The following is a 21,711-nucleotide window of genomic DNA, read 5'->3' as shown; positions in this document are numbered from 1 at the left end:
GGAGGCCTATGTTCAGCAGTGAACGTCCTGTGGCTGAAATGAAGATGATGGATGATGTTGCCATTTGCCTATTACCGTATTAACAAACGATGCTTGCTTACGTGAAGCAGCAAATCTAACGCACAACGTTGAATAGAGCTCTGTAATTGATTCGCGTGTCACCCTGTGCGTCCATGCGCACTGTGAAACCTCATAGTAATGTTTGTGAATACGAGCATAAAATATACACTGTCGCTCTTTCCCCAGTGCCCGACGGCCGCGTGTCCAGCAAGCATTTCACGCACATGATCACGAATTTGAACGTGTTCATCATCGGTGACGTCACTTCTGTGCACGACACCGTTAACTACGTGGTGCTTACTACCACCTGCTGCCAGCCGGGCGGCAATCTGGACCCTAGGTGAGGAGACACCAGTACCAGCACCATGATAATTATAATCTTAAGGTTCGGTCAAACCAACGCGATCAGACTGCGTGCACGATGGCGAATACGTATCAGTATGATCGCCATAATGCACGCCGGCTTCACGCGTTGGTGTGGCCGAACCTTTACCGATTTTAAACGACAGGCCCATACCTGTCTAATATGATGATAACATAATTATTATCATGGCGCGCTAGTTTGACAAATGACTGACTAAGAACACTCACTCAGTATATATCCAACCAGCATGTTGCCAATATGGGAAATAATTTCCCCAAGCAAGTTTTAATCCCCTATATCACATTATTCAAATTTATTTTCACCACAAAAGGTAGCTTCTGTCAAAGTCCATATCTCTACCAAATTTCTACCAAAATTCATCAAAATAATTCAGTTTATTCATCAAAAAGTACAGTTAATAACCGGTCAATCAATTATTTCAATACTTTCTTACTCGTACCGATTTTCTCTATCTCAACAACAGATGCATACCGATCACAGTGCCGGAAAACGACGTGCATCTAAGAAGGAGTAATGTCAGATGCCTGAACTTGACGAGATCCATCACCTACCAGTCTTTGGGGTGCGTGCCGCGGACTATTCCTGGGGAGAGGGTATGTATCTTTTACCATGATCATCACCATCATCAGGAAATTTAGTCTCCGCTGCAAGAGCATGACCATGTACCAAAGGCAAATGGAGGATTTGGTCTACACTTCCCACGCTGCACGCTGGTCAGACGGGTTGGTTTTACGACATCCACGGGAAGAAGAACGAATCATGGGATGAGAATGCCTTATGGCATTAAGTTCGCCTAATGTTAATATTTTTGGCATTGAAGTATAAATAAATAAATATGAAGCAGACAGAATGACGATCCACGAGAAAAGGATAAATCTTCTATCATCATAAGGTCATTTAGTCTCCACTGCTATCTAACGTCGTCGTCGTTCGTCGTTTCAGCCGAAAGACGTCCACTGCTGGACAAAGGCCTCCCCCAAGGATTTCCACAAAGACCGGTCGTCGGTCCACCTAGTGGGAGGCCTGCCCACGCTACGTCTTCCGTCTCCGTCTTTCTTCTATCTAACGTACCAGAGGCAAATGGAGGATTTGGCCTACAGTCCTCACGCTCTGGTAAGACGGATAGAAGAAGCCTGATATTCGCGTATTTGTCACTTAGTCAAGTTCTACGGTATCTACAGAAGAGTGGAAGTGGAGGTGATTCTTTATCGCAGGAATTACACGACCAACAACGTATTATAAAGTTTGTTAACATATACTTATTTGTTACTTCTGCAAAAACCACGAATGTTTTGCATGGCGCGATGGACGATGTTACCATAAGTAGATATTACTATCCCCACCCCTAAAACTACGAACTTCTATCGTATACTTAATATTGTTAATCTTTATATTTCCAGATCAACACAGCGCCCCCAATGCTGGAACTATCCAACGTGTACGGCATAGAGGAAGTGCACGCTCTTCGCTACAGGGAGGGCAAGGGAGGACGGCTTAGCTCAGAGAGGATTAGAGGCAAGGAGTGGCCTACCAACGGGTCCTCTGTGTGCGTTAACAACGAATCGCCGAACGAGAATAGATGTCATAGCACAGGTAATACGAGAATAGGTGTCATAGCACAGGTAATACGAGAATAGGTGTCGTAGCACAGGTAATACACTCGGCGTCAAATAGTCACGTCTTTGTTACAATTGGTTGTGTTATCTACTTTTTCGTTACTTTATTTGAAGCTTGAACTGTACAAGAATATGTAACATAGCACAAGTAATACGAGAATAGGTGTCATAGCACAGGTAATGCGCACTTTTCGGAATGATATAGTGATACAAAGTCCAGATAGTATGAGAGGATCAGAGGGAAGGAGTGGCATACAAACGGGTCCTCAGTCTGTGTTAATAACGAATCGCCGAACGAGAATAGATGTCATAGCACAGGTAATACAAGAGATGTCATTGCACAGGTAATACGAGACTATTCTCGTCACCTATGTGTCATTGCACAGGTAATACAAGACATGTCATTGCACAGCTAATACGAGAATAGGTGTCGTAGCACAGGTAATGCGCACTTTTTGGAATGATATAATCATACAAAGTCCAGATAGTTTGAGAGGATCAGAGGGAAGGAGTGGCCTACCAACGGGTCCTCAGTCTGCGTTAATAACGAATCGCCGAGCGAGAATAGATGTCATAGCACAGGTAATAATAAGTTTGACGAGTCTGCTTGTGGCATCGTGGCTCCTAAGCGACTTTTTATTTATTTTATTTTATTTAACACATGACAAATTATATTTTTTACAATAATGTTTTGCTTATCTAAAGCCCGGTCTCCGAGCACGTAGAATTTTGTCCAATGACCCCAAGCTACCCATCCTTATCGCTCGCGTGTAATCATGTTGCAGTCGCGCTCGCACACTCACTGCGGGCGCCCGTCGCACAGTCGTGACAGCAATATAATTACGCGCGAGCGATAAGGATGGGTAGCTTGGGGTCATTGGACGAAATTCTACGTGCTCAGCGACCAGACTATAAATTGTAATTCAGAAGTATGTGTTATTAGAAAAGCAAGGTGGGAAAGTCGTACAGTTCAAAAATCTTCAGTTCAATAAACAGTTCAAACTGAACCGATTTTGACGCATTTTTTTTATCAATTCCAGAGGCCGGCGCCAACGCCCTCCTCGGCATCAACCTGATCTTCCTCTGGCTGTTCCGCAACCACAACTACTTGGCCGACAAGCTGCACGAGCTCAACCCTTGCTGGGGCGACGACAAGCTTTACCAGGTCGCCAGGGACATTAATATTGCTATGTACCAGCACATAGTGTATCACGAGCTGATGCCCGCTGTTATTGGTGAGTGGTTGTTGTTACGCCATTTACAGGGCCGTCTTTGATCTACTAGGGGCCCTGGACACTTAGGGGGGCCCTTATCACCGGTAAAAAGGTCTTTTGAGCAGACTGGGCACGTGACCAAAGTGCCAAGTGGGAAAGAGGGGTTTGACCATTTATGTTCCTTTCATGATGCCCTGGCCTTCATTGGTTGGGTTTTTGGCAGTCAAGCAGTAGATCTGCACCCAGAATCCTGAACTATAGAACAAAGCGTCAATAGCCGAACAGTAAAGTCTGGCCGACTCGGGATCCAAGGAACACTGGTTTGAACACCGCCGCCGCTGGACTATTGTGGTGAAACCACTCGTCACACAAACATATTTATGTAGTTAAGCACAACGCTCTCCTCGGCATCCAGTGACAATTCCTAAAACTATAGAGATGAATATGATCATATGACTAATTCTAAAACTTTGTTTATAAACCAGGTCAGAAGTACTTAGAGAAGAACAAAGTGATATTCCCGGGGCACGTGCACGTGGACGACTACGATGAGGACTTGGAGCCACGACTGGCACAGGAGTACGTGTTGGCGACGAGATGGTTCCACGTCTTGCAGGAGGGACGGATCAAGTGAGTGCTTTTGGTAGAACATCAGGTCACTTAGTCTCTACTACAGAAGGACGAAGGTCTCCTCTGCTGCTGCACAACCAACTGCTGCAACTCCTGACTACACAGGAGTTGCAGAAGTTGGGTATAGTCCAGTACAAGAGGACAACTCTCTCGAAACCAAAGTTAAATTGAGAATTTGGCCTACACTTCCCTAGAGCTGGTATTCGGATAAATATCTCCTTTAGTCGCCTCATCTTACGACATTCATGGGAAGAATGTAGGTGGCGGGAAGAGTGGAGGTGGTCATAATACTACTGTTGTTGTTCCGACAATTAGTGTAATCATTACCATTCCACACAATTAATTTACTATTATGATGTGCCTTTTTCTCAGCATCTTCCTTTCAGCCAAAAGATGTTCACTGCTGAAGAAAGCCTCCTCTAAGGATTTCCACAATAACGGACACTTTCCGCGACCTTCCAGATCGTCGATCCATCTAGTGGGAGGCCTGTCCACACTTGGTCTTCTGGCCCGCTTTTCTTAGCATAATAAAACGTCAAGCAAACCATGATGATGATGAACCAACCGTATTCAAAGTTAATAAAAGACGAGTTCATCCAGTGTCTAAGTAGCTCAGTTGGAAGAGCAGTCGCCCGGCAAGCGAAAGATCGTGGGTTCAATTCCTCCCTTAGGCAGTTCGATTTTTTCAGGTTGCTTATTTAAAAATAGTCAATATACTCTGAGGAAGAAGAACATTCTTTCTCCGTCTACCCTATCCATAGCTATAGCTTAATGATGTCTCTTTCCCAGCCTCTACGACAAGCACGGCAAGATGTTCAACCAGCTGTCAGTGGTAGACCTGTCTCTACGCACGGGCGCGCTGACAATCAATAACACTATAGAGGGCGCCACGCAAGGCGCCTTCAGGCAGGCTTGCGCTAGTACTGATTACGTTATAGACCCAGAGGTATGTTTTCTTCTAACATTTTGTTAAAGTCCGGTCGCCGTGCAAATAGAATTTCGTCCAATGACCCCAAGCTACCAATCCTTATCGCTCGCGCGTAATTATATTGCTGTCGCGACTGTGCGACGGGCGGCCGCAGTGAGTGTGCGAGCTTCTATGTGCTCCGCGACCGTACTTTATTTTATAAAAATAGTATCAACATAGATTTAAGGATTTGACATGTATGAACAGCATTGTCGTGTGGTATAGCTGAATGGTGAAGGGGTCGGATTAGTCGACAATACATCCGAGAAACGCTGGTTCGACTTCGAGCCCCGCTTCGCTCCGGATCGATGGATGATAGATGGATGATGGATGGATTTTTTTTATGTGACAGGAGGCAAACGAGCAGACGGATTACCTGATGGTAAGTGATTACCGTCGCCCATAGACACCCGCAGACCCAGGGGCGTTACAGGTGCGTTGCCGGCCTTTAAGGTGAAGATACGCTCTCTTCTTGAAAGCTTGCAGGTCGTATCCGTCCGGAAACACCGCAGACGACAGTCCATGGATGATGGTTGGATGATGGATGGATGATGGATGGATGATGGATGGATGATGGATGGATGATGGATGGATGATGGATGGATGATGGATGGATGATGGATGGATGATGGACGGTTGTTTGTTTATAATACAAATTACTAATATTCTCAACAAAATCTGTTCCCAGATGGGCGAGCGTTCCCTCGGTCGCCTCCAATTCGTGTCAGACGTAATGGCGGCCGACATCATGAAGACGCGCGACGTGGGATTGCCTCCATACAACCGCTACCGAGAGCTGTGCAAGCTGCCCGTGGCCGAGCACTTCCACGACCTCTACCAGTGGATGCCCAAGGAGGTACGGCTACAAGACAACTAGTACTAACTCTAGTACACAACTCTACCGGCTTGTTTTCAGTAAGAAACTCCTCCTTAGACAGACATAAAGGCACATTATATACGTCGAGAGTGTGGTGGTATAACCTTCGAGCGTTTCCAGACTAGCTACGCTTTTTCGGTGCATGTGTACTTTTTTCCCACAATGGAGAATGCTCTTAGTGTGCATCAGACTTGATGAAATGATGATCAAAGCGATGTTGGAAGCGAGATACTCCAGGAATCTTCAACCACGGAAATGGTTCTCTTACCGCCAACTGCCGGAACACAACAATGCTGTTTGTTGATATGGCGCTGTCGCCTAGTCTTAGGTACAATGGCTCTTGCTAGTCAGGACAGGGCATCTGATAATTTTCCTCCATCTGCCAGAACACAACAATGATGTTAACACTGTTGCTATGGCAACAGGCTCAGGTAAGAGCGTTCCCTTGGCCGCCTCCAGTTCGACACTTTTCGCTTGATGGAACATGTTGATCAAACCGAAGGTAGAGGAATCTCTCATCCATCTGCTGTTAACACTGTTGCTATGGCAACAGGTTCAGGTAAGGCTCCCTCGGCCGCCCCCAATTCGTGTCAGACGTGATGGCGGCCGACATCATGAAGACGCGCGACGTGGGATTGCCTCCATACAACCGCTACCGAGAGCTGTGCAAGCTGCCTGTGGCCGAGCACTTCCACGACCTCTACCAGTGGATGCCCAAGGAGGTACGGCTACAAGACAACTAGTACTAACTCTAGTCACAACTCTACCGGCTTGTTTTCAGTAAGAAACTCCTCCTTAGACAGACATAAAGGCACATTATATACGTCGAGAGACTAGAAACAAGAGTGTGGTGGTATAACCTTCGAGCGTTTCCAGACTAGCTACGCTTTTTCGGTGCATGTGTACTTTTTTCCCACAATGGAGAATGCTCTTAGTGTGCATCAGACTTGATGAAATGATGATCAAAGCGATGTTGGAAGCGAGATATTCCAGGAATCTTCAACCACGGAAATGGTTCTCTTACCGCCAACTGCCGGAATACAACAATGCTGTTTGTTAATATGGCGCTGTAGGGCATCTGATAATTTTCCTCCATCTGCCAGAACACAACAATGGTGTTAACACTGTTGCTATGGCAACAGGCTCAGGTAAGGTTCCCTCGGCCGCCTGCAGTTCGACACTTTTCGCTTGATGGAACATGTTGATCAAACCGAAGGTAGAAGAATCTTTCCTCCATCTGCTGTTAACACTGTTGCTATGGCAACAGGCTCAGGTAAGGCTCCCTCGGCCGCCTCCAATTCGTGTCAGACGTGATGACGGCGGACATCATAAAGACGCGCGACGTGGGATTGCCTCCATACAACCGCTACCGAGAGCTGTGCGAGCTGCCTGCGGCCGAGCACTTCCACGACCTCTACCAGTGGATGCCCAAGGAGGTAAGGCTACAACTATCTGCTGCTGCAAGGAATCTTCACCTTGGGCAAGATGGCGGCTATAAACTGCCCTTGGCCAAGCACTTCCATGACCTCTGTCCTCTACCAATGGAGTAAAGGCTACAACTAAATGCTAGTTGGTTTTGCTATCTACTCGTACCTGCCGCTGCCACCCAATTACATCAAAGAATCTAAAAATATATCGCACTCTAAAGAGTGCTTATGCTATCGCGACCTGTGCCAGACACTTCCACGACCTCTACCAGTGGATGCCCAAGGAGGTAAGGCTACAACTATCTGCTGCTAGAGGAATCTTTACCTTGATCAAGATGGCCGCTATTAACTGCCCTTGGCCAAGCACTTTCATGACCTATACCAGTGGATGCCTAAGAAGGTAAGCTAACAACTCCACTGGCATATTTTCAGTGGAAAGCTCCGCCTTAGTGGATTCGTACCAAGTGGGGGAGGGGTCATCTATGATCTCTACCAGTGGATTCCCAAGGAGGCATGTACTCAGATTATACACTTGCTGGTTTCCAGTAAGAAACTGCCTTGAATAGACGTAAAGCCTCATGGCGTGACGTATGACGTCATGGAAAGTGATGATCAGGCGAGAGGTAGAAACGGACCTTGCCCGGAATGCCTAACCTGGAAGCTGGTTACTTTTCAGTAAAAAAACTCAGTAAAACTCATTTATTTCTGTAAGTAGGCTTTAAAAAAGCACTTTTACACGTCCCAGTATTAACCCTACCACTGCTTCAGGACAATAAATGGGCGGTACGGACAGTAACAGTAATCTTGATAAATTCAGAAACTTTCGATACAATTTCATTTTTTTCGAATGAACTGGATTCCCCTTATTCCCAGCAAGTGGAGGCCATAACGGCGGCCTACGAGCACATAGACGACGTGGACCTGATGGCCGGGCTGCTGGGCGAGAGGGCCATGCCAGGAGCCGTCATGGGCCCGACGCTGGCCTGCATCATGACGGAACAGCTGCTGAGATGGCGCAGGTCCGAACGGTTCTGGTACGAGAATACCGTACACCCTGGCGCTTTTACTGGAGGTAAGGGTGTATGATTTTTGAGGGTTTAGAACTTTAAAGCTTCAACCACACCAACGCTTGCAGATCGCCATCGCCGGCGCGATCATAGGGAAATGACTGGTCGCGCGGACTGTCATGGGTCGCGAAAGGAAATTAAACACGCTTTAATAGTCACATTTCTTCAGTCTGTTTAATTGTCTGATAAAAGGTTGAGAGGATGGTTGATAGAATGGATGAATTGTTGGTTTTTTTTTACACTCTCAAACCACTGACACTTAAGAGACCCAGGAACATGGGGTAGTTGTTATAAGAGTTTTTGGAAGATGGAGACGCGCGCTCGATACCATGTGCAAAAGCTAGATATAGTAGGTACTAAATCTATAGGTACAGGTTAGCTAGTATCTAGGTAGATACTAGCTGACCTGGTGAACACCACCTATGTTCATCAGAAATAATGTAAGATTCTAATGGTGAAAGAATTTTTCAAATCATTTCAGTACTTTAGGAGCCTTTTCAATACAAACAATCAAATCTTTTGTCTTTATGATATTAGTGTAGAAGATGGGACTTTCCACACTCAGCAGTATCTATTTATAGAATATAACCGGTACTTTTGTTGTCAGAACAACTGCGCGAGATCAAGCGCATCTCCATGTCGAAAATCATGTGCGCGCACGCAGACTCTGTAGAAGCCATCCAGCCGAACGTGTTCTACCTGCCTGGACGCGGGTAAGTCTACTTTTCAATACTCAATACTTCATTGCAATGTACATGTAGAAACATTAAAAGATAGATAAGAACTTTATTTGGACATTATTTCCAACAAGATCCCAAGGTTAGGCGATTATCACACTGCACCGCGCTCCGCCGCGGTCCGCGTGGCCACATTATAAGGAATCCCGCGCGCAAACGCGTTGTCAGTGTGTTGTGCCGCGCGTTTTCTATACAAACTGAGGTACTTGCATACAATGATTAAATCTGTCGTCCCGCGTACCGCGGCGGGCGCGGTGCAGTGTGATAATCGCCTTAAGGCCGGGTAGCAGAGAAAATGGCGAAAATGAGGTTTTCATTTTTCATTTTTGAGGTACTAAACAGTAAAATTAAAGGCTAAGATTTTTATTGGGCATAGTTGAGGATATTTTCTAGGGCTATTAACGGATGGAAACACGATTTGATGAAGTTGACTCGATAGAATAAATTCCCAAAGTTACCTCTATTCGTTTTCTATTTATGGTTTTATTTTTAAAATAAGCGATTTGAGATTCTAAATCTTTTATTAGACTAAAGTTCAGAAATAACTTGAGGGCTTTTAACGGATGAAATTTTTATATTGCGTCTTATTTAGTTACTATGTTAAAAAATGTGGAAAAAATCGTCCATGACGGCTTGGACAATCTCAATCAGTCGCGCGGTGGCGCTTACGGAGGACGGACGCGTGTCAGTTTTTTGGCCGTGACAGTTCGCGATTTGTCAATATTTTTGACAATGATGACTTTGCTGAGTCACAGTATAATAATATCAGTGTTACTGGAGAAAGCTTAAATTTTTGATGATTAAGAATTATCAATTTTGTCTACCTATTGAAATTTAAATCGTTCGCATCCTTTTAAACGAAGACTCTACTCATGATACAAATATGAGACAAAACCAATGAGTTAAAATTACATTTTAATAGTACCTACATACAATCGTCTTACACTCTTTAGAAGAGCACACTGACACAAATAAATAATAAAAAATACTGTCTAAGGTCTGTAGCTAAAGGTCTAAGCTGTAAGATAGAAGAATCTTCTAGCCAAAAAGATGGCAGATGCAGCAGATGTCAACGGATTTAAAACTGGAGTTCATATGACTCCTTCTAGACTTGAGTCTCTAGAGCGTCCCTTCCTCCACCATGCGTAAGAATGTTTCAAAAATACTGTCTAAGGTCTGTAGCTAAAGGTCAAAGCTGCAAGATAGAAGAATCTTCTAGCCAAAAAGATGGCAGATGCAGCAGATGTCAACAGATTTAAGACTGGACTGGCACCACCTTGCAATGTCATCCTCTCATTGTTATCTGTAATGTAAATTATTTTTAAAATGTATTTAAAAAATAAAATGTTCGTTTTATTATTTCAATAATCTGACCTCTCAACTCAACTACACTACACAAACACCTTTGTTCGCAACTGTACTGACGAAACCTCGATATTATACCGTTCATTTAAGATGGCAAGCCTTAATATGTATGGAACGGTCGCTTTTTTGTAACCTTTATAATTTGGTCGCCTTATAGAAGAATTCCTGATATTTTTTTGCAGTTCGATAACTTTCTTATAAGTCGTTATATAAAGCTGAAATTAACAGGATAGCTTATTCAAGGAACATTTTAATTTGTCCATTGTATTCCATGTTCCCTTGTTATAAGGGAATCGCGTATTCGGCCACGAAAGTAAGACTGTTAAAATAAATTAGATTTCTTGAAATCTCTCTTTTGCGCAAAGCCACATCATTTATATTTACTGTGGTTATAAAGGTGTACCAAGGGTACATGCTACACTTTTTTATTCGATTGTAAGAGTACTGGTTTACTCACAAATACGTTTTATCTGATTTTCTGAAATCTTTTAATTACACTGGTGTTTATCATTCAAATCAATGACTAATGTTTGAACTAATTTGGACATATCAAGGTCTATCATTGGTATTTTTTTCAAACTTCTGCGTTGAGCCATTTACGAGATCTGGGACATCACAAAACATTACCCCAGCAAAATTCTAAATAACTTGAGAACCGGAACACGAAAAAATTTTGCTATTCGTGGAAAAATTACTACGCAACAAGAGCTATCTATCCATGTATTTGGTTCCGGGATAAAACGACTTTCAAAAAAAAATTTTGCCAGGGTAATGATTGAAACGTTACCGCAGCAAAATATGTGTTTTCCTAATAACTTTAAAACTATAATTTGAACGAATTTTGCTATTAGTGGACAAATTTCTGCTCACGATGGACTAATTATCTGCTATACTCTCGACTCTCTAAAGCACAACATTTATAAAAAATTTGCTGCGGTAATGCACTCCAGGTAACCGTGTGTGATGCTCATTGCTCATAGTGATTTTCGATACAGAGCCCCGTACATACGTTATACATAAATTATGGAAAGAAAACACCCAGACCAATACAAACAAATATGTATGCAATTTTAGTATGATATTTTTATTTATTAATAAACAAAAAGACTGAACAAAATTGATGCGTGTACTGATTAATGTAATTAACCACATGCAAAGCTTTGTGAATTGCAACAACTATAATTTATTATCCAAGCTCTAAATAATCGCTACTACGAGTAACTGATCAAAAAATGTTTTTCCAATCGCTCAAGCTCCCGAGGATCTACCGATAGGTCGGATGACGTAATATTGAAATTCTTTTAGCCGGCGCGGAACTTCCGGAAGGTCGGGTGACGCCACGCCTCTTTGAACCGTGTTTACTTTGGCAGTTATATTCTATATTTATTCGATTGTAAAATATATTCCCAAAAATTTTGAAAGTTGTTTTAATTTGTATCACTTGGATATGATTTGTATTAGAAAGTGCTTTGAGTGTGACGCTTGAACGGAAGGAAGTCAACCTAACCTAACCAACTGCGTATTTCTAAACTGCGTATTTCTATACTGTGTAGCCGCGAGAGCTCTTTGGCGCGCTGTCTTCGGCGAAGTATTGCGCGCGCAGATTTTGACAGCGCGAAATACCTACTTTAGCAGAAATACCAAGCCTTAAGGACACAAATTGGGGGCCAGGAGAGTTTGCGGCGACATCTATCGGCGTGCCACTACAGACAAGTGGTAGTCATCAACCAACAGATGGCGCTGACGGTTGAGTTACTATGGCATACACCATCGCGCCTGTAATCCTGCATCGCGGTATTAGTTTTCTACCCTGAAAAACGAAATGGTCGATAATTGGAACTTGGTCCCCGAGCACAACACCCGCTCGGAAGGAAGCAATTCCAGGCAGAAAATACCTTCTCTCTCTAATATACCAGAGGCAATAACCACTAAGCCACAACCACCTTTAAGAACATGATAATAAAATCTTAATTCCTTTCCTAATTCTTCTTCCAGAAACGAGATAACAGACTGTTCCCGCTATGAGGCTTTCAACTTTGCTCCGTGGAAGGACCACGAGTGCGAGCGGGACGGAGAATACCTTTTCAAGATACCCCACCAGACGTGGTGGTCGCCTTACTTGCCTTAAGGCACGGCCAAGCTTTAAAGCTTGGCCGTTATGTTAAGTAAGTCAGATTAGTAGGAGGTTTTAGATTTTAGGAGCTGTAGAGAAAAAAAATATTTAGTCTTGCCAAAGATTGATAAAAGACCATATTTCTGTCTGTAAGTCTCAGTTGAAATTGCCACAGAATGTATTTGTAAATAATTAAAGGGGAATTGATTCATTGGGAAGGAAACTATCTTTTGTTTTTATACATTAATAGTCATAGCTATTAAAATTATAATAGCAACATAAACTCAAACTAAAAGTATCATTCGTTTATGCACGATGCTACGGAACCCTTCGTTGCCTTCGTGGAGAATTTCCGACAGATATTTTTAAGATATATGGCAGTAAGCACTACACAGTGAGCCCAAAAATGGCAGTAAGCACTAAGCAGAACAGAGTGACAATGCCAAATTAAAGTATGTTACTGGTTTCATATTAGATAAAACACCCATTTTGCAAATCACGTTTTTTTTTGTAAACAGTAGCTTAAAACTGGGTTAACAAGCACTTGTATTTTTTTTTCAGTTTTCTCACAATTAGTACATTCTCTTTTTTATGTGATTAATGTTTTTATCCGTCCATTCTCTATGTATATTGTGAGAAGTGTTTTTAAATAGCTATTAAAAATATTACGTAACAAGATATACTAAAATTGTGCGGCATTTACTGGTAAATGTCAACTTCTTCTTCATTTTGCTCTTTTAGTAGATTTTTTATACTTTATTTACAAAATTAGATAATTATATCGAGCACGAAATTTATATTAATTTTATGTTTTTATTACTTTTTAACCGACTCAAAAAGGAGGAGGTTGTCAATTCGTTTGTTTTATTTTTATTTAAACTTTGACACTTGAATTATTTTTGTGACTTTATGTTTTAGGTAAATTGAATAATATTTTAAATCAAATGTCAATAATTTGTAAAACATTGAGCAGAAATATCAAATGTTAATTAGTTTTTATTATTAAAATTAATAAATATCATGACAATTTTATGAGTTTCATTGCAAAAATGTGTTATGAAAAAAACAAGGATCTATTTTTTTATCCACAACGAGGAAGCTCTTGGCCTGTATCTCACCTGATGGTGAGTGACGATCAGGCCGAATGTGGAAGCGAGCTTCACCCGGAATCCTCAACCACGGAGGAACTGCCTATCTTACCTCTACCTGCCGGAACACAACAATGCTGTTAACATTGTTGTTATGGCGACAGACTTAGGTAAGATGGTGGTAGCTAGCCAGGCAGACTTAGAACAAGCCCTGCCACCAACCAAACCGAACAGAAAAATCTGCCCCCACTGGGAATCGAACCCGGGACCTCTGCGTCTGTAGCGGGTGGTCTTACCACTTGACCACAGAGGCGGTTTACGGTATCTATCTATCTATACTAATATTATAAAGCTGAAGAGTTTGTTTGCTTGAACGCGCTATTCTTAGGAACTGGTCTGATATTTGGGGTCAACGGGACAAAAAACTTGCAAAAAATATTATAAAACGCTTTAACTATACAATATATTAGGATAGTGCACTATTATGAAACAAACAAACAAACACATTGTCTAGATGAGTCTACGTCAAGAATGACCTTTACAATAAAAAATAAATAATAAGTTAGTGTGCATGTCATAGGGTCAAGGTGAAGATGTTAACTTAGAATAATATTAGACTTGTTTGACCGTCACAAACAAAACAATAACTTAATGGAAAGAACGCTCACTCGTACGTCGTTTAGCTAAATGAAGTCCACCCACAAGGTGGACCGACGACCTGATAAAGGTAGCAGGAAGGCGCTGGACGCAGGCCGCTACCAACCGTGCGATGTGGAAGTCATTGGGGGAGGCCTATGTTCAGCAGTGGACGTCCTGTGGCTGAAATGATGATGATGATGAAATGACGTCCACTGCTGGACAAAGGCCTCCCAAGGATTTCCATAACGACTGGTCCTGCACTGCCCGCATCTAGGTACTTCCCGCGACCTTCACCAGGTCGTCGGTCCACCTAGTGGGAGGCCTGCCCACACTGCGTCTTCCAGCCATATTGAGACACAAAACAATAGCTCAATGGGAAGAAGGATTAGAGCAGTTTCGAATGTGTATTGTGCGGAGATCGAACCCATGACCTCTAGCAGGCAGTATGCCAACCACTAGGCCAGAGGGTCGTGAAAATAACGCCCGTATTCACAAACGATGCTTGCTGAAGTGAAGCGGCAAATCGAATGCACAGCGTTGAATAGAGCTCTGTGATTGGTTCGTGTGTCACCCTGTGCGTCCACGCGCACTGTGGGACCTCATAGTATAATAATAATAATAATAAATAATAATAAATCTTTATTGGCAACAAAAACACTTACATGCACAAACATTGTTGCGTTAGCAACTGCATTAGTCAAGGACTGTGTCGCAGTTGCTAGCGCCCACCTCATACAGGCTGACATTGCAGACTTAAAAGTATTTTTGTTTTAATTTTAGTCTTAATTTTAACTTCTATTTTATAAATTAAATAGTTAAGTTTACACATTATTTAGAAGTAAGTACCTAACTGTGAGTGATGTGTGTATATAGTTCGTACTGAGAGTGCTAGTTTCATTATGATTAGATTTATTTTTATTTTAATTTTAATACCAATTTTTTCCAAATTATACAATTACCATTACCACTACTTTATCAAAGTTTCTACTGCGTCATAATCAAGACCAAGAAGCCATTCACTTAAAAGGATTTTACATTTGAAAGTGGGAAGGGAGTAGATGTGGAGTGCTGCGTTTACTTTGTTGTATAAAGAAGATGAAATGCAGTCAAAATGGTGCTTAGCTAATACAATTCTACTTATGACAGTGTCACAAATTCTATCCTTTCTTCTTTTGCCTTCCAGTAAAGCGGGACTATACAGGTAGGCCTGAGGATGAACATGGATAAAACGAAGCTTATGTCGAATATCCATGTTGCGCCCTACCCAGTTTCAGTTGGGAGCTCAATTCTCGAGATTGTCGACAAGTATGTCTACCTCGGACAAACGATCCAGCTAGGTAGGTCCAATTTCGAGAAGGAGGTCAATCGTCGAATCCAACTCGGCTGGGCAGCGTTCGGGAAACTACGTAACATCTTTTCGTCCAAAATACCCCAATGCCTGAAGACGAAAGTCTACAATCAATGTGTGTTACCAGTGATAACTTATGGCTCGGAAACGTGGCCTCTCACTATAGGCCTTATACAGAAGCTCAAAGTTGCACAGCGTGCTATGGAGAGGGCTATGCTTGGTGTTTCTTTGCGAGATCGAATCAGAAATGAGGAAATCCGTAAACGAACTAAAGTCGCTGACATAGCCCGACGGATTAGCAAGCTGAAGTGGCAATGGGCAGGGCACATAGTGCGCAGAACTGACGGCCGATGGGGCAGCAAGGTTCTGGAATGGAGGCCGCGTACCGGAAGGCGCAGCGTGGGACGTCCACCTACAAGGTGGACCGACGACATCGTAAAGGTGGCAGGGAGGCGCTGGATGCAGGCCGCTACCAATCGATCAATGTGGAAAGCATTAGGGGAGGCCTATGTTCAGCAGTGGACGTCCTATGGCTGACATGATGATGATGATGATGATGATGAAAGCGGGACTATAAATAAGAAGCTTTAATAGTACATAGTGTTTTTGAATACGGGCGTAATATTCTTGAAAAATAAAGAGAAAGGCCCAGAACACACGGTGAAACGCAGTTTCAAACTGGTCACGTCATGTGTGGTCTCTCAACGGACGCTATGGCAGAAACTTAGATGCAACTCAAAAGTAACTACTTAGAAGTTGCATTTACGTTGCAGTTGCATTTCACCGTGTGTTCTGGGCCTTACTCTCGCATTTGTAATAATAATACAGATGATGAGTGGAGCCTTCAACCTATAGACTGACAGACTGGTGTCATAGATCAAGGCGCTCAGCGCATTGTTGTTGGTATAGTAGACGGTCAGTTACACAACGAAATGTACAAATTGAATGTCATTTTAATACCAAAATATCAAATTCAACATTATCTTTATTTGTATAGACTAATTTTGCCCTACCAGCGCTTCGAGACAAACATTTGGCAAGTGTTGAGAAGAAGCGCCGCAACAAACTCAGTCACCACTGTCTGCCGGTCTGTAACTAAACAACTCTATATTTTTTTTTAATTTCATCATCATCATTCCAGCCAGAGGACGACCACTGCTGAACATAGGCCTCCCCTAATGCTTTCCATGCTGCCCGGTTGGTAGCGGCCTGCGTCCAGCGCCTTCCTGCTACCTTTATGACGTCGTCGGTCCACCTTGTGGGTGGACCTACGTATTGCTAAACTTTTTTCAATTGCGCCCGTACCCGACTGCGGAAAAGATCGCAACGTTTATCTTACAGTCCATCAATATTATCTCGGATCAGTTCCATTGTTTAATATTATACAATATGTCTGTCCATCACTCAGGCTCTTGTGAACCCAATAAAATGGTTATGTAAGTTAAAAACTATTTGTCTATGTCATTTAATGCACGGAGTAAAAGTCGTACTTAGTGCTATGTGACATTATATGGCAAGAGGTCAATCGACCTCTTGGCATATAATGTCACATCTATACTAATACTAGCTGACCCGGCGAACTTTGTTCCGCCTTAATGGCAATAAATAAGCAGACTTTTTTTTTAATTTCGAACGGGATAAAAAGTATCTTATGTCCTTCTCCTGGCTCTAAACTACCTCCCTGACAATTTTCAGCTAAATCGGTTCAGCCGTTCTTGAGTTATAAGTGGAGTAACTAACACGACTTTCTTTTATGTGTTATTACAGGAAATGTATGAAATCCGTCATTGTCTACAATTCCTAGGATTTGTGTATAAGTCCTAAAATCACCCGGAAATGTGTGATGTAAATTATATTAGACACATTTCCTAGGAAATTTACACATTTCCTAAACAGCAATCGGAAATGTAATTAAGATTTCTTTTTTTTCTCTGAAACTTAAATGGCGCTGCCGCGCCGCGGCCGCTGTGTATGTGTAAGGTTGCAAGTCTAACCTAACCTAACCGAGACTTTGTTATCCAGCTACAGGAGTACTAAAACCTTCATGTCAATAATAGTTTAATAAAAGATATGTTAAAATTAGGGTTTTCCAATACTTCAGCGTAATATGCGTGATGCCGAAAGAAAGGTATGCCAATCGGCAATTTTTTTTTCAGCCAAAGTATAATAGTGCGAAAACAACTTTCAGCCTAAACAATAATAGTTGTGAATTAAAAGTACCTATCGGTCAATGTGGTTTGTCTAAATGAAATTTTAGGCGTACGGAGGGGCACCCAATCACACGACCGCGCTTGTGCCGCTTAGTTTAATACATTTCCTAATATAATATTGGAATTCTATAAAATTCCTAGGAAAAGTATACATGTCCTAGGATATGTGCGTATTAAAAAATCTCTGAAGCAATATTTTATACATTTCCTAAATAGCTTCGGAATTGTATACATTTCCTAGGAATAGTATACAATTCCTAGAATTCATACATTTCCTGTAACATATACATATATATTATAGATTATAAATGTGAAAGTAACTGTATGTCTATCTTTCTTTCACGTCTAAACCACTGAAACGTTTTTGATTAAATTTGGCATAGAGATAATTTGAGTCTCGGGAAAAACATAGGATAGTTTTTATCCCGGTTTTTGAATCAGAGACGCGCGCGATAAAGTTTTTCTGTGACAGACAAAATTCCACGCGGGTGAAGCGTTAAAAATAAAATCCTAATAAAACGGGGATTAATGAACTTTTTAGTTCATTATTCCCCATTATAAGCTCCAATTGACGGGGATTGTCAACGGGGAATAGTGAAATAAGCCTTTTTGAGTCAAACGTCAGCGAAAAAACTTCAAATTATGTCATAATTATATTAATCTCTCATGCCTCACCCTCTGACTCAGTTATAGCTGTCTAAAAAAGTCATCATATCTCTGAACGGCCACACATCCTCTCCCAACCAAGACTTACGTTGCATTAAACAGATGCCGCCAACAAGGATCGGCCGCAAAAAATCAATATAATCGATGCGCATCGATCGTATCGAATATAATCGATATCCATAAACATGCGATCTTTCATAATCGGCCCCATAATTTCGCTTTCTCCCTTTTTTGGAGGCGAGGAGTCATCGGTGTTGAAAGATCGGCACAAGAAATAAAGTGACAACTCGTGATTTTAATTTTTCGATATCTTGAAATTTGATAAGTTTGGTTTATAATTTTGCATGCCAAAAGGTGGAAGATGGAGATTCTAAACTACTTGTAATGTTACATGTTCGCAAAATAAATATATTTGATTTGATTTGAACTTCTTAACTGAACATCAACACAATCTGTTTTAGAGCTGATTTTTCAATAGTCGGATAACTTTTAACTGAAGAATAAGTTTGGCACTGACAGTTTTAGTATGGGAAATATGTCAAAGTGACAAGTTCATTCATCAGTTAAAAGATATCTGATGATTCAAAAATCGGCACTTAAAGTAAAAACATAGTAAAAGTAGGTTTTCATAATGAGCAATTATTAAACAACACAAAAATGTGTGAATTTGAAACTGTATATTTATTTATTTATTTGTAATAGGTATACAAACAGTTTACAGTCTGGGCTTCATCGTAAAGAAAAAGTGTTAATTACATACTGGACCGTAAGCCAAAATTAGTATACACAGCATGATAAATTAAATTAAATTACAAGTACTATCCAAAAATAAATACAGTTCTAACTTAACTCTAACAGTTACAACACAATATTATGAAATTTTATTAGATATTTTATACTAATTGCGGTGATTACGACGGAAGCAAAAGATTACCCAGAAGACATTACCCACCGTTCCCACCGGGAGACGCTGTCGTTTCGTCATTTTTGAGCAAGTCGGATATAGCCTTTTTATACTGAGGAAATTTACTATTAAATACATCTATGTCCTTGCCTGCACGAGCCAACTCATTATATGCGCGACACATCCTGACTAGAGGGTTGTAGTAAGAAGTATTATTTTTGTATGCCTGTATTGCGAAGATGTTAGACTTCGACCCACGGGATCTATGTCTGGTATTAATATTGAGTGAGGAGAGAAGATCTGGAGCATCTATCCGGGAGTGCAAGATTTTATGCAGATAAAGTAGGTCGTATCTTCTGCGGCGGGTACTTAGAGGAATTACGTCAAACTCCGTTAACCTTTCACTATAGTCTTTTAGTGAACGACCGTAGTGATTCTTGCGTGATATGTATCTTAAGCATCTACGTTGGACTCTTTCTATGTTTTCAATATGGACGTTATAATATGGAGACCACACCGGGCTGCAGTATTCTAGAATGCTTCTGACTAAACTATTAAACAGATATAGCACACTGCGAGGTTTCCTAAAATCTTTAGTAGTTCTTATTATAAATCCTAAGGCACGATTACTTTTTTTAACAATTTGGTCGTAATGTGGACGGAATGTTAGCTGCTCGTCGAACAAAACACCTAGGTCTCTGACGGTGTCCCTTCTGGATATTAATTGATCGCGTATGTAGTAAGAGTGTACAAATCTATTTTTCTTTTTTGTAAAAGTGATACAACAACACTTATCTACGTTGAGGGACATTTTATTGGACGAGCACCAATCATCGATAACCTTTAGATCGTTCTGCAGCACCAGAGCATTACTCTCCCTATCAACACTCGTGAAAATCTTGAGATCATCGGCATACAAGAGGGCATGAGAGGATAGTCTGTCAGTCAGGTCATTGATGAACATGACAAATAGGAGCGGTCCAAGGTGCGACCCTTGTGGAACCCCAGAGGTGACCGGTATGGGTGAAGATGTGTAACCCTTCACAGTAACGAGCTGAGTCCTATTTTTTAAATATGATATTATCCACCGTAGCAGACATCCGTGGATCCCATAGTGGGATAGTTTCTGGCAGAGCAAGGAATGGTTAACCTTATCGAAAGCTTTGCTAAAATCCAGATAAATTGCATCCGTTTGGCCTCTAACAGCAAAAGTTTGACAGAGATAGTTTTTAAAAACTAGTAAATTACTAAGTGTCGATCTATTTTTAACGAAGCCATGTTGTTTGTTCGTGATATACTTATTCAAGTGAGAGTAAAGAGTAGTGTAGACGAGTGACTCAAATAATTTTGCCAAACAAGAGAGGATGCTTATAGGCCGATAGTTAGCGCATGCTGTTTTATCACCCGCTTTGAAAATGGGTATAATATGTGCGACCTTCCAGCGAGTGGGAAAAATACCAGACTTAATAGATTTATTAAATATAATGGCAAGAGGAGAACACAGTTCCTCAGAGCAATATCGAACAAATTTGGGTGGAATATCATCTGGACCAGGGCCTTTACGCGTGTCAAGTTGTTTAATTTTTGTGTCTATATCTTCCGCGGTAATTTCAATATTATGCAAAGAGAAATTAGGCACATCAGGCATGTCCACCAATACAGCAGACTGAGTGCACAAGTCATAAACTGACCCAAAATATTCCGAAAAGAGTTCACAAATGCCTTGACCATCCGAACATGTTTTATTATTGAATGTCATTTGGTTAGGAATAGTAACACCACACTTTTTATCGTTCACATAACGCCAGAATGCACTAGGATTTTCGGGTAGAGACTTCTCGATTGTTGATAGATAGGTCCTGTAGCAGTCGAGTATGAGTGATTTGCATCTGCTCCGAAGCAGTGAAAAAGTGTCGTAATCTCGAGGATTGGAGTATTTTTTGTAGCGTTTATGAAACTTGTTCTTTTCCTTAATACAGCGAATCAATGCTGAACTATACCACGAGGGATATTTATAAGAAGAGTTTCTTTTGTACGGAGTATGTTTTGAAATAATTTCATTTATTTTATTGTAAAAAATGTCAACACATGCATTAATATCAGCAGATGACAGAAGCGTTTCCCAATTGATATCGCACAACTCAGATCTAACCATAACATAATCACATTTGTCGAAATTGTATCGTTTCCTGTTTTGGGGTTTCAGTGGCTTATCCACTATAACTCCAGTTATGTTTATGACATACGCTAGATGATGGCAATCCGGAGGACACAGAGGTTCAGATTCAACAACGGCAATGGCGCACGCGGGCAGGGTAGAAAAAACTAAATCTAGGTAACGATTATTGCCATTAGGAATTAAATTAAATTGAGAAAGATTACAAGTGTTCATTGTTTC

The 21,711-nt window shown here is 41.4% G+C and overlaps 3 protein-coding genes across 3 annotated transcripts in view; 2 read left to right on the top strand and 1 right to left on the bottom strand.

Annotated features, from left to right (window-relative positions):
- Window positions 1-21,711, bottom strand: part of LOC135085520 (catenin alpha) — a 113,768-nt gene that overhangs the window by 28,872 nt on the left and 63,185 nt on the right. The gene's annotated exons all lie outside the window — the stretch shown is intronic.
- Window positions 1,526-5,749, top strand: LOC135085136 (peroxidase-like). The gene is made up of 6 exons (XM_063979891.1): window positions 1,526-1,558; window positions 1,846-2,038; window positions 3,102-3,296; window positions 3,761-3,905; window positions 4,695-4,851; window positions 5,561-5,749. Exons 1-6 carry the CDS (start codon window positions 1,526-1,528, stop codon window positions 5,747-5,749), a joined length of 912 nt encoding a protein of 303 aa, XP_063835961.1.
- On the top strand, window positions 6,323-12,473 carry LOC135085135 (peroxidase mlt-7-like). The gene is made up of 4 exons (XM_063979890.1): window positions 6,323-6,471; window positions 8,050-8,248; window positions 8,851-8,956; window positions 12,341-12,473. Exons 1-4 carry the CDS (start codon window positions 6,349-6,351, stop codon window positions 12,471-12,473), a joined length of 561 nt encoding a protein of 186 aa, XP_063835960.1. The 5' UTR covers window positions 6,323-6,348.

Source organism: Ostrinia nubilalis, chromosome 28 (assembly GCF_963855985.1).
Source record: "Ostrinia nubilalis chromosome 28, ilOstNubi1.1, whole genome shotgun sequence".
Classification (NCBI taxonomy): domain Eukaryota; kingdom Metazoa; phylum Arthropoda; class Insecta; order Lepidoptera; family Crambidae; genus Ostrinia; species Ostrinia nubilalis.
This window is presented reverse-complemented; position numbering and strand designations above follow the sequence as displayed.